We start from the raw sequence: 14,385 nt of genomic DNA, 5'->3' as shown, positions 1-14,385 counted from the left end.
GATTTCCTTATCATTTTTTCATTTTTTTCTCATCCAAAAAATAAAACATAACAGAAAATATAGTAAAAATGTCTTTGTCAAGCCTATAAAATAATTTTGCCTCCAGTGTCCCTCCATTACCATATAATCATTGATTTATTTGGAGAATATACACAATTCAATTGCTAATTTTAGGGAATTTTTGAGAACATATTCACCCATTTTGATTATCCTAGTTAATTATTTGGCCCTTTTCATGTCATAATTAATTTAGGTTTTGTGGTTCGTTGCCTCAGCACTAAACCTGTTAAGCTGCAAACAGCAACGTAATCAGAGCAACTGGTCTGTGCGGAAATGAGACTTTGACCACTATTGACTTATTACACTGTTATAGAAAAGCCAGCCATTTTCTGTAACCGCTTGTCCTCCTAAGGGTCGCGGGGGGGCTGGAGCCAATCCCAGCTGTCATCGGGCAGAAGGCGGGGTACACCCTGGATAGGTTGCCAGACTATCGCAGGGCTTAAAGAAAAGCCTACATATTATTCTGGCACAATCGTTAATCATTAATGTAAAGGGCCAAACAGTTATTTATCTGTCAACTAACAAGGCTTTTTGTTGAAGCAGCAAGGAAGTCTAAGGTTGTGTATTCAAACACCACACTCACTAGTTTGTCTCTCTCTGTATGTGAGCATCGGTGCATGCACTGATGGCTGCAAGATTTGCTTTCATAAGTACTGTATTCACAGTACTTATGTTTAAATAAGCCTATATTAGCCTATCTAATGACTTTTCTTTCTTCCAGTCCCTGTTGATGTTCCAGCACAGAAGATCGGGGATGGATGGATCCGGTGGAGGAACTTGCTGATCCTTATCTCCAGGTGGCTTCAGACAGGGAACAGAGCCCCAGGTGTCTATACCAGATGGTTTCAGACAGGGAACTGAACCCATGATGTCTGCCTTTGATGACCTTAGGCTAGGAGAAGAACCTAATATAAGTAATACGTAATGCCATCTGCTGGACAATCTGTGAAATTACATCCAAACATGGTGTCATTAAAACTACATTGTGGAATTAAGTGTTTTCTTCTTTAGCTAAAAATATTGTAGTCTAAGGAAAACAGAAGGGTGTATAATAATAATAAAAATAATAATACTAATTATTATTATTATTATCATTATCATTATCATTATTATTATTATTGTTTATTATTATTATTATTATTATTATTATTATTATTATTATTATTATTATTATTTTTACAAATAAAATAATTGTATTTGCAGATCAAAAAAGGGAATTTTTTAGACTATTTATTAAAAAAAACATTGGTTTTGCTTTGGAGGTGTCAGGAGGCTGGCATGCACACACTCACGAGGACACCTTCTGCGGTTTGTTTTGAATTGATGCCATCTGCTGGATAATCTGTAAATTACAGCCACATGGTCAAATAAAACCTACATTGTGGAATTAAGTGTTTTCTTCTTTAGCTAAAAATATTGTAGTCTAAGGAAAACAGAAGGGTGTATAATAATAATAAAAATAATAATACTACTAATACTAATTATTATTATTATTATTATTATTATTATTGTTGTTGTTGTTGTTGTTGTTTGTTATTGTTATTGTTATTATTATTATTATTATTATTATATTTTTACAAATAAAATATTGTATTTGCAGATCAAAAAAGGGAATTTTTTAGAGTATTTATTAAAAACTATTGGTTTTGCTTTGGAGGTGTCAGGAGGCTGGCATGCACACACTCACGAGGACACCTTCTGCGGTTTGTTTTGAATTGATGCCATCTGCTGGATAATCTGTACAATTACAGCCACACGGTGAAATAAAACCTACATTGTGGAATTAAGTGTTTCAATCTGTAGCTAAAAATATTGTCGTCAAAGGAAAACAGAAGGGTGTACTAAAATAATAATAGTAATAATATTTTTTTATACTCCTACTGCTACTACTACTACTACTACTACTACTAATAATAATAATAATAATTATTATTATTATTATTATTATTATTATTATTATTATTATTATTATCATTATTATTATTATTATTTTACAAATCAAAACTGAAGGTGAAGTCGTTATTATTTATTTTGTTATTATAATTATTATTATAATATATATTTCTAAATAAAATAATTGAATTTGCAGATCAAAAAAGGGAAATTTATAGACTACTTGTTAAAAACTATTGGTTTTGCTTTAGAGGTGTCAGGAGGCTGGCATGCACACACTCACGAGGACACCTTCTGCGGTTTGTTTTGAATTGATGCCATCTGCTGGATAATCTGTAATATTACAGCCACACGGTGAAATAAAACCTACATTGTGGAATTAAGTGTTTTCATCTGTAGTTGAAACTTTTGTTGTCCAAGGAAATCAGAGGGGTGTATTTAAAAAAAAATAAATAATACTAATATTTTTTTCATGCTACCACGACTACTCATACGGCTATTATTACTAATAACGATAATAATAATAATAAGTCGCTGTAGTTCCACTTTCGGCCACTATTTTTCTTGTGGTGCACTTCCTGGCGGACTGGGGACGGCATCACAAGTCATCAGCGCGCGACAGTGTGCACGCTCTGACGTTTTCACCGCGCGTCAATTGTCTGTGTCAAATTAAAAGTCCTGTCAAAAAAAAAAAAAAAGCCAGAAAAAATAACATTTTTTGCTGGGGTTCGACGGTAAAACCCGATTCTTTTTGGACCGCCCCCCCCCCAGTAATTTGGAGACAAAATGAAAGGCTGTGAGTCATATATGCAAAACTTCGCTTTAGGGATATGAGGCTGTCCTTTGTTTTTTAACTTGTTTACGTCGAAGCGCGAGAGTTGCTGTAAATACACGGTAAGCAGCTGCTTTTCATTACAGGCTACTTGGAAATAAACACAAAAGCTATTCTTTGACGGAGCTAACGTTAGCTTAAAGCTCGCTACATTGGTGAGACTAGTTATCGCAACGGTTGACCTTATTTTCTGTCTTTCGGGTGTTGAAAATCACAACACATTACAACATTAACACCCGAAATCAGATATAAATCGTGTATGCTCGCCAACATGAACTGACGACACTGATAATAGCGGTGTTGTGATTAAACAAAAATGGCTCCAGTTAATCTTCCCACTGAGCAATTTAACGTTGAGGAAACGTTTAATCAATGTCTTACGTTTATACGTTTATTTGTCTTTGGACTTGTAGTTTTTGTGTGTTTTGAATATATCCAATCATTATTTCACAATATAAAATCAGTCTGTGTGTACGGGGCTGCAGCTTGAATGGCATCTATTGCTCTATGGGTTAACCTTGAAGTGGATTTAATCATCGCATTGCGAAATTGTTACTTTTAGGTTGTAATCGACAAACAAACACTGGATATTACTCATTAAATAGATGTTAAAATCTCATCGGGGGTGTTATCAAACACTGTTTTCCAGCTTTCATTCACAGTTTCCCACCAGCACGCGGCTATCTGCTGGTGAATCGCAGATGTTTGGGTCAGCTGACTCAGCCAGGTAAGCTGCGGGCGGATGGATGAATGGCTGAGGCTGGATGGATGCTGGCTGCTCTCTAGTCTAGTGGGGGATTCAACGCTTGTCTCGGATTACACCGCTGCGCTCCATCCTCCTCCTGCCTCCCTCCATCGCGGTCCGTCTCCCTCGGCCTGTGAGCGGATGAATGCCAAAGCCTGTGATTTTACCGTCGCCATAAGGACTCCATGTCTTTCTTGGTAAGAATATAAAAGCTGCTGCATGGATTTTTTTTTTTTTTTTTTACTCTGTGAGTCCGTCGCTGAGTAGTGACCTGGTAGATTTATAGTCACGAATCAGGTGTTGGCTCATGCTGATGCCTCTGGTGGGCAAATTCAACCAGTCTGTAGGAATAGCAATGCACCACTTGTCAAATTTGTATTTTTGCAACTTATATGAGAGGTCATATTATTTAGATGCAGCTTTGCATCTGGAAAATATCAGATACTCTTTAGCTGTCTGCATTCCTCACATCTAATGGGCACATCTAATTATGTATGCAGCTCTTATTTTGCTCCATTGGGACACAGCTGCCTCTTTGTTATCCTCACTTCTCTCTCCACTCACCACTTCCCATAAAACGTCCCGTAAGTGCCCTCACAGCCCCAGATGCTTGCTTCTATGCCTCATCAATGACCCTCCCAACCCTCCCGAGGCAATGTATCACCTTCCACTCCCCGAGCTCCATGTCTCCTCACCACTCCTCCATGTCCTGTAGGGCATGTCTCACCTGTGCTCCTCCCCCCCTTCACCAGGACTGTTCCTGCATCTCCCACACTCAGGTCCAGCCCTTGGACATAGAGGAGCGCTATGAGGACATCAGCCACCAGTTTCTGGTCAGTAGCCGAGATGCTGTCAGCATGGAGACAGGCGCCACACTGATGCTCTTCCATCACTGTTCATTTATCATCTGTCTGGATCTTTTTAACCCTTAAAGACAGCAACTATTGGAATAACATCGCAGCGGTTAAAAGGACAGTTCAACCCAAAATCTATATTACATGTTTCTTCTCTTACCTGTACTGCTGTTTATCAAACTAGATTATTTGTTGTGTGTTGCCAAGTGTTGGAGATTTCTGCCGTAGAGATCTTTCTCTCCGATATAACAGAACAAGGTGGCACTCTCCTTTCAATACACCAAAAAAAAATAACCATTTGAAATCTCAACATCATTGTCTCTTCACAGAGATAATGTCCACGTTACTCAAAATAATCCATATTCCAGTTAGTGAGCAGTTTCATGTAAGAACTATTTTCTTCATACCGAACTACACCCGCCAACAGTATCACTGCACAGAAGGAAGCGTGCTGCTACTCATGGATGGCAGGCTCATGGTCACGACAGCGTGATATGTAAACATACATAGTGTCCTCCTCAGGTGAGCTGTGGGGTTAATCGCTCAGTGGAGTGAGGTGAGCTCCTTCCCCGCAGTGATACGGCTGGTGGGTGTAGTTCGGTAGAAAGTAAAAACTGTCTTCATTGAACAAACAACAAGGTCTATCTTTCATTCTGCAACTCACACCAAAATAATTTAGACTGATCAATAGCACTACAGGTAAGAGAAAAAACATTTTTAATTTTGTGGTGAACTGTCCCTTTAAAGTGGTGGGCATCACTTTAAGGGGCACTCCATCATCTTAATATTCCACAACACACACAAATTAAAACATTAAATTATTATGACAACAGCCACGATATTCCAGTTTTTTGGGTTGAGCTCCAAAACAGTGGATACTATAATTCCAGTAATACAACTCAATTTATTTCTTTTCATTAGAACCTCGTGGAAGGTTCACGTCTCTTATACTCCCAATTTCTGACAAGCTTTTTCATCTGAAATGTCAAGGTCACCCTGACGACATCGACGTGGCATCATCAGGGGTTGTTTTCTCAGACGTGACAAAGCTCCTACAGAGCCACAGAAGACAAAACTGATCTTCATGTGTGAAATCAGTAGAGTGCCCCTTGAAAGCATCGCTAATAATCCACATTACTGATTTGATTGATTTCAACAGAGAGTTTGCCTGTTTTATTGTTTTCTTCTTGAATAGTTCTGAACGCAGTGCTTAAAGTTTAGTAGTCTAATTATCGGACTCAAATGGAATCTGCAGATTTTTTTATTTGCATTTTTTTTTTTTTTACAGTTTTCACTTATAATCCAGAGTGATATTCTGCAGGATTCTGCAAAATAAAAATAAAAATGCTTGTAATGCGATAGACTATGTTCATTTAGAAAACCTTTTTTCCCTCCAAACTGATGAAAATTTAGTGGAGACATCAGAATACTGCAGATGACGTTTTGTTGTTGGTCTGGTAATTATAACTACTTAAAATGTACTGTGTGTGCAAGGTCATTTTCCCCCTGATAATACAGACAAAATGCTGGGACAGTATGGAAAAACATAGTAATAAAACACATTCATCAGGTGTGTTTTAAACAAAAATGCATCAGAAACGCCTGAAACCGTCTGATGCTGAAAGAGAACCAGACACTACTGTGTCCCAAAAATCTGTCTGCATCACTGAAACTGCAAGCATCACTCCCCCCGTCCCCCCCTCCCAACCCTTTGCTCTGATCAGTGTCACAGTGCCACCCCCTGGTGGCGGCCATCAGCCCCTCAAACATTACCTCATCACAAAATTGTTGCGTAAAAAGTATAACTACAGAGGCAGTAAGTGATACAGAAAATTATTAGTACTTAACTGAAAGTTTTCAGTTCTTACACTGTTACTTTGTTTGTTTGTTTTTTGGTTTGAAAACTGTGCCAGAGCTTTCGAGTGAGGACCAAAGTTCTGTCAACATAGATTCAGTTCCTTCTGGTCACTAACAGAGGTCGATGAAGGTTAAAGATGACTTAATGCACATATAAAATGACAGCTCGTGTGTAGCAAGTTGCTTTGCTGAATCACTTCAATGCCACTCTGGGTCACCTTGCAGATAAATGTATAATGCATATATATGTGGGTTTGGGGTGCGTTTGTGTGTGTGTGTGTGTATGTGTGCGTCCCTGCAGAGCTGTGACGGTTCTGAATACACTCTGCAAGGGCCAGCAGGTGGCGATGACGTCACAGGGCTGTCGCCTGAGCCAGCCCACTACCAGCTGCTGTCTGAGCTGGGTGAGGACAAAACATGCACTCCAGTCAGACCATTATTTGCAATAAATTCTCTGCTGCACTCAGAGTCAATATTGTATATCACAGGGAGGGGCTTCAATAACCTGAGCCAGGTGAACATGGCACGCCACATGCCCACAGGCCAGCTGGTGGCCGTCAAGCAAACCAACCTGGACGAGTGCACCGAGGAGGAGCTGCTGCAGCTCATGGTGAGCTGCAGACCAGAAAATACACTTTTTGTAGAGCACATGTGGTTCTTCTCTTCAAAGCATATTTTAGTGTCACGAAAAGGTATCAGACACTTTAAACCGTGCAGCTTGTTTTTATCTGATTGTGTCTCAAACCCCAGAATGAGGTTCTGCTGTCCAGGCTGTTCCGTCACCCCAACCTGCTGACCTCTCGCCTGGTTTTCAGCTCCTGCTGCCAGCTGTGGGTCCTCACACCGCTCATGTCCTATGGTCAGTTAGTACCACATCTCAGTGACTTTTTTTATTATGCCTCCACGCTGGCAAGTGTGTTTTCAGGTTATCCGTGCGTCTGTCTGTCTGTGTGTCCAATTCTTGTAAATACGATGTCTCACGAACACTTTGAGAGAATGAATTCAAATTCTGCACAAACATCCACTTAAACTCAACAATTTAAATATTAGGATTTGGTGGTCAAAGGTCACTGTGACCCTACGATACTTTTTTTGGGCTGCAACTCAAGCATTTATATGTTAATTATAACCAAATTTCACACAAATGTCCAATAGGATAAAATGATGAAGTGATGACATTTTATATTGAAAAGGTCAAAGGTCATAATGTTTTGCAAAAACACTTTTCTGGCGTTTACATGACGGCTGACACTGGTTATTTGTGCAGCAGGTGTTACTTCTGGTTCCGTGGCAGAGTTGAAGATTGTTTCTTTTTTTAATTAAACTCTTAGAAATAACTAAAGTAATCCAGTTTGGCCGAGTGAAATTACTTGAAAATTATTAACTTGAGCTTTGCTAGGATGAAATATAAAAATGGTTTGTTTACCAAACCTGGTAAAATGAAAAAGCAGCTAAGAAGCTTAAAGGAATAACTCTGGAGAAGAAATGAAAGTTCAGCAAGAGTTCAGATAAGCTGTTGCATCTCCTGTCTCACATTTTGCACCACTGTCTGAAAATTCAGATAAATCACTTCTGATTTTCCATTCGAATTACTTCCTCAGCGGTCCTTTTCCCTCTCCTCTCGCCTGCAGGCTCTGCAGACAGCTTACTAAGAACATATTTCCCAGATGGCATGAGTGAATCCCTGATAGCGTACCTGCTGTACGGAGTGCTGAAAGCATTGGAATACCTGCACCGAATGGGCTACGTTCACCGGTCAGTCACAGGAGACAGGACATGTTATAAGACAATTGTTCCCAACTAGTCCAGCCCCTGGGTCCAGGTTAAAGGTGGAGATATTACAGCATATTTAACTTTATTTGACAAAATGGAAATAACATATGGGCTTAACACACAGTTGTATTAACCATAACGCAAGAATTAAGTGCAAGTAGTTAAAACCAGGGGTTTTAAGGCCTTTTTTTTTTTCTCTGACACTTTTTGGTGATTTTTTTGTCCTTTAAAATTCTGGGTAATGTTTAAAAACTATCGGCAGATTTTCTGGTTTTTTTTTTTTTTTTTTTTTTATTCTCTGAAAGATTTTGGCAATTTGTAAAGAAAACGTGCTTTCCAGACCACAGGCCTGCCAAAATAAAAAAAATATAAGTCAAATGATTATTTAACAGAAATTATTGTTGGATTTTTATATTTTTGACGGCCCTTGAACACATCATGTGGGACGAAGCCCGTTTTTCCCAAACATGACATGGTCGCGAGTCACTTGTAGTCCATCCAGAATGGACCTGTGACCCCCCTAGTGGACCATGAGTTGGGAACCACTGTTATAAGATGCATCTGTATTGGAAAATGTTTGTTTCTCACTGTCTGTCCACATATTCCTGTCCTGTCAGGGGGGTGAAGGCCAGTCATATCCTGCTGTCAGGGGAGGGCCACGTCTACCTCTCAGGGCTGCACAGTGTTTACAGTATGATGCGTGAAGGGAAGAGGATGAGGGCGGTGTTTGACATGCCCCACCACAGCCCCGCCCTGTTGCCCTGGCTCAGCCCTGAACTACTGCGACAGGTCAGCGCTCACTAGATTAAGTGAAAACATCAATAATCAGGGTTCCCACACATTTTCATGGACAAAATTTTAAACTTTTCCATGACTTTTCAAGGAGCCATGATCATTTTTTTCTTGTGCCGCTGGCCCAAACCTAATTTCAGCGCACAGGCACACATGAAGGAGGAGCTGGAACGTGGGGAGAAAATAAATAAATGTATGGGACGTCCTGCATTGACACATATTGGAGCCACTATACGTGAACAGATTACTATAATAATCTCTTCTCTTCTTCTTCAATTACTCACGTTTATGTGTGCATTTATTTAATTGAGGTATTTGTTGTAAGAGTGGGTGTATTTTTTTTTTTGGTTGTTGGTTAATGTTATTTACTTATTTATTCATTTATTTTGGTTATTTTGGGGGTATTTGTATTTTAAGTTATGAAAGGTTATACTTTGACCATGCCACGTGGGTGAAAGATAACTAAAATGAAATATTGTGTCAAGTTATTTAAATAACAGGATGGGTATTGCAGGAATGTTGTATGCTGTATTGACACAATAAAGTATAAAAAAAAAAATAATAATAATCTCTTCAAACCCAACAAAATTGCATTACTTTTCCAATACTTTCAATGATTTTTAGCCCTCTGAAACCTGGATAGATATTTATTTCAGTTTGCTCAGGTTTCAGGGCTAAAAATTCAATGACTTCACATTCATTTATTTTTACTAGTTCCATGACTTGTCCAGGGCTGGAAAATGTGATATGAAATTCCATGACTTTTCATGACTGTGGGAACCCTGAATAACAAAGATACATATTTCAGAAAGCAGCAGTGTCAGTGTTTTTCTGATGTAATCCGTCTCTCCTCTCTTCATGCTGTTGCCCTCAGTAGGACCTGCACGGTTATGGAGTGAAGTCAGATATCTACAGTTTAGGTATTGTGGTGTGTGAGCTGGTCAGCGGCAGGGTGCCTTTCCAGGACATGCCCCCCACTCAGGTGATAAAAACACCTCCATCCAGACTGCTTAAGGAGAATATGTGTGTGAAGTTTGCGTCAGTGTTTGAATCTTTCGTCTCAGATGCTGCTTCAGAAGCTGCGCGGCTCCCACTGCTGCCTGCTGGACGTGGCTCCCTTCCCGCTGGGCGAGCTGGGGGGGCTGAAGGTGTCGCGGTCAGGGGTCGACTCCGGCATCGGGGAGAGCGTGGCCACAGGAAGCCTGACACACAGCGCCACCGCCCCTCCTACCGACCGACCTCAGAGCCCTGGACCCAAAAACCACTCGGCAACCCTCCACAACCTGGTCCAGCTGTGTCTGCAGCAGCAGCCCGAGCGCAGGTCATTACATTAAAGGGACAGCTCACCCTAAAATCAAAAATACATATTTTTCCTTTCACCTGTAGTGCTAATTATTAATCGAGATTGTTTTGGTGTGAGTTGCCAAATGTTGGAGATATCAGGAATTAGATGGTACTCAGCTTTTGGTGCTTAAAGCGCTATTTATACACAAGTTCAGGTATCAGAATCAGTATTAGGAGGGAAAAAATGGTATTGGAACATCTTTAGTTTCATGTGGGAACCATTTTCTCTCTACTGAACTACGCCTGGCAACCGTAGCACTGTGCAGCTCACCTAAAACTGCGATTACAAGCCTCTCGTCCATCAGTATCCACAGGCTTCCTTTTGACACAGGTGACACGATTGGTGGTTTTAACTCAGCAGAAAGAAAATACTTCATTTAACAATGGATATAATTACTGTATGTTCATACACAGCACACAGACCTGGATGCAAATGTTTGTCCCGTTTTGTCTTCCACAGACCGTCAGCATCTACACTGTTGACCCACGCCTTCTTCAAGCAGGTGGGTTTATGAGTCAAGTTTATTTATTGAGAAAATTGTAAAAAGCAGTGATACAGTTGGATGTGCTGGTGTTAAAGCGGCGCTGTGTCGGCAGGTGAAGAGGCACACCAGAGACACCTTCCTCAGCCTCATGTACCCAGCAGTGCCCCTCACCAGCCCTGAGGACACTCCAGTATCCTGTCCCCCCGCCCCGTCCTGCCACGCTCCGACATCAACCCCGACCGACACCACTGAGGCCGTGTGGGACTTCTCCTAACCTCAACACCCCGTCCATACATCTTCAAATCCTGACTAGCAAGCCAAACACGAGACAATCAAAGCGAAGCAATGAAGCCAAATTCTACTGTGCTTTTATTTTGTATGATTAACCCGACTCTCTGAGCCTTTTTTAAGTAGTTTTGTAGGTTTTTTTATATGTTTGTCTGATGCGTGTGTGGAGTCATGGGAAGGTGATGAGACTGTGAAAGTGCTGGATCAAAGATGCTGCTCCGATCAAATATCATAATGGACTGTCAACGAGTCACAGAACAAAAGAAAACGAAAAATCACGCACTTCCTCTGAGATAAAAGTCAACTGTGAGTTAAAGGAAAAGTCCACCCAGAAATACTTCTTTGAAAACAGCAATTTGTACAGGAAACGTTTTTATGAAGTACTTTAATTTTTCAATGGTTAATGGTCAGTTTTTAGGTGGCTATTGAACCTGTTCTCCTCTAAAAGCATTCAAAAAAAGGAGAACCTTGCTAGCTAAATATAAAAAAAAGACGTTAATACACCAAAATGTTAAATCTTAAAAAGTACCGAGAAAATAACCCCTGAAGTGTATGCAAGGGTGGATTTTTCCTTTACAGTATTATGTTTTCAGACTGTGAATAGTGAATACTGAGGTACATAAAAAGATATTTACAGCACATGTGCATATATATTCAAATGTAACAGAAATGTGAGGCTTGAGCAGAAATTTCCTTCTCAGTCACGACTCAGTCAAATCTGAACACACAGACACGATGCACATATTTTTAGATTCACTGTGAATTACACTTTTTGCGAGGATATCATAATCTCTGATTTCTGTGGTGAACAAGCATCTATAAATCCACAATAAATAAATATAAATCTACATCTAAAAAAAAAATCTAAAAATATAAATCTACAATTGCAGCCTGAGAATCCTGACACTTTTAATTATTTTCCAGTATCTAAGAAATTCAGTGATCGGTGCAATTTGCCAAAACATAACAAATATAGATGAAAAAATCAGGTTCAAGCTGTTGTTACGAACAACATGGCAACATTATATTTGATTATACCAAGTTATGGGAACAATGGTTCCAGTATGAATATAGTATTTGAATCAAAATTTAACAAAAGACTACACACTCCTTCAAAATTAAGGTCCCAGTGCCTCAAAAAACTGATGACTAGATTTCAAAAATGTAAAAAAAAAAGTCCACAATTAAATCTGTGAATACATTTTTGCTGTATGTCTGAACCTATATGCACTTTTTTTACTTTGTATAGTCATGTTTGTTGTCACGTTGAGCAAATACGGTGCAAACTAGGCTCCGAAAAAGCGAGCACATGAACAATAGAATAGAACTTATTATAACGTAGAGTGTATCTATTGTCCCATGTAGGAGCTAGAAAAATCATCAGTAGATCGAAACCGTCCCTGCCCTTATTGTCAGTAATTCGCCAAAAGAGTATTTCTACTGTGCGCTGTGACCACTTCTCCAACAATGCCTTTTTGTTTTAATGAAACCTGCATTCTGAACATGGTGATTTATTTGTAACTGTGATTTATGTGTACTGTGTATGAGAACTGTGACCCGCAGTACATATCAGACATGGTAGCTGTACGAGCCTTATATTATACTGTATATATATACACATATTATAAATGATGTATATGAATATACAAAAGTTGATTTCTACACCTGTTAGCCTTGATTGCTTTTTTAAAACATTTGTTTTGATATAAATATGTTGGGTGTACGTTATGTAAGTTTTTTGTTTGTTTGTTGTTGGTTTTTTGTTGTTTTTTGGGTTTTTTTTACAGAAGCCCCATTGTGAAGTACTCCATTATTCTCCTTTAATACCTGATACTTTATGGATCCTGGAACATAGACTGTAAAAGCACTTTATTTAAGGCTTTACTACGTTATACAGACAGCATGTAAACAATTGCAAGCAAACTGTATATTATACAGGGTTCCCACAGTCATAGAGTTTGTAAAAATCATTGAAAGTCATGAAATTTTGCTGCGTGGAATGACATTGCCACAGTAGCTAATTCGCATCGATGGGTTATTTTTATTATCAAGTAAGTTTATTTTATTTTCTGACGTTCTCTTTTCATATGCGCCAGCCAGCTGAAATTATTTTTCAATAGATTTTGAATTTGATATTTTAGAAAACTGCTGCCTAGGTGGGGCAAGAAAAATAATATTTCCTGTTTTAAGTCCTTGAAAAGTGATGGAAACGTTTTTGAAATTTTGTTGATGAAAAAATGTGGGAACCCTGATTATAATGAATGCCTATAAATAGTTGTTGCCCACCTAAATATTTTGCTTTATATGGAGAAAATGTTCATATAATCTCACACCTGTCTGCAAATGTTTGGATTTGTGCACATAGAGGAGAGAAGATGATGACAGCTTCTTCTGTGTGTGTGAGGAGATTTCCAAACCCGACAGCCCAACAAGACGGGGACAACTTCATCTTTACAGGTAAATCTGGGAGGCTGTTATTTTCTGATAACTGTTGGACTCTATATAATATATAAAGATTCATTAAAAAACAAATTAAAACAAATCAAAATAAGTAAATGCAAGTCTATAAAATGGGTTTTATGAAGGATAATTTGACATTTGTTACATAGAAGCACAATTTTATATAAATCAATGGAAAAGGGATGCACTCCAGATCTTGAATCAAATAAATTTTACTTACAAATATAGTTAAGCAAAACACATTTTCTTCTTTAAGATTATTTTTAAGGCTTTTCATCTGTGTTTGATTGGACAAATTATAAGAATTAAAGGGGGACAGAGAGAGACAAATGCAGCAAAAGATAACGCTCTTGTATATGAGACACCTGCTCTACCAGATGAGTTATTGAACACTTTGCTAAACCATCTTTCACTGAGGTTCATAATCCATATTCAATGTTTTCCTTCCTGTCTATTAAAAAAGCGAAACGAGCATTCAGATGCTTGCAATCTTCTTTGCACCCTGATAAATGGTGCTTTTTTAAAAAAAAAAAAAAAAAAAACATCTGAAATAACCACTATCTGTTGAAATAAAACACGTTTTGTCGCAGAAAACACAGACATTACTCTATTAATGTATAGCAGCTCTCCGATGCTCCACTAGTTGGCGACAGAACACCACAAATCACTGAAGGAGCCCTGCAGCCAGAGTCCAGCACCTCAGCTCCACATCCACAACGTGAAGAGGACAAACTGCAGCGAGGACGCCCAGTGTTATGAGACATATCTAAAGACACGCAATCCACTATTTATTTCCCACAAACTAAATACCATATAAAAGAAACACGCATATTGTACTGAAACTGCAGTTTAATCCTGAATTTGTTGACTTGGTTAGTTGTGTTTTTGTGCCAATTGCTGCAGTGTAGTATGTATCCGGTTTCCCTACCAAATTAAAACTTCTAGTTTTATATTGCAGATTTTCTCGAGTGCCCTGTAGCTTAGTTGATAGAGAGGCTGCCA

The 14,385-nt window shown here is 38.9% G+C and overlaps 1 protein-coding gene across 1 annotated transcript; it reads left to right on the top strand.

The window, feature by feature from the left end:
- The first annotated feature begins 2,688 nt into the window (after window positions 1-2,688).
- On the top strand, window positions 2,689-12,587 carry stradb (STE20 related adaptor beta). The gene is made up of 12 exons (XM_042513070.1): window positions 2,689-2,847; window positions 3,435-3,727; window positions 4,283-4,363; window positions 6,543-6,645; window positions 6,730-6,851; window positions 6,992-7,100; window positions 7,873-7,996; window positions 8,632-8,803; window positions 9,684-9,788; window positions 9,871-10,127; window positions 10,611-10,653; window positions 10,748-12,587. The coding sequence occupies exons 2-12, from the start codon at window positions 3,716-3,718 to the stop codon at window positions 10,907-10,909; spliced, it is 1,290 nt and encodes a 429-aa protein (XP_042369004.1). The 5' UTR covers window positions 2,689-2,847; window positions 3,435-3,715; the 3' UTR covers window positions 10,910-12,587.
- The last annotated feature ends 1,798 nt before the right edge of the window (window positions 12,588-14,385 follow it).

Source organism: Plectropomus leopardus, chromosome 24, assembly GCF_008729295.1.
Source record: "Plectropomus leopardus isolate mb chromosome 24, YSFRI_Pleo_2.0, whole genome shotgun sequence".
NCBI lineage: Eukaryota > Metazoa > Chordata > Actinopteri > Perciformes > Serranidae > Plectropomus > Plectropomus leopardus.
This window is presented reverse-complemented; position numbering and strand designations above follow the sequence as displayed.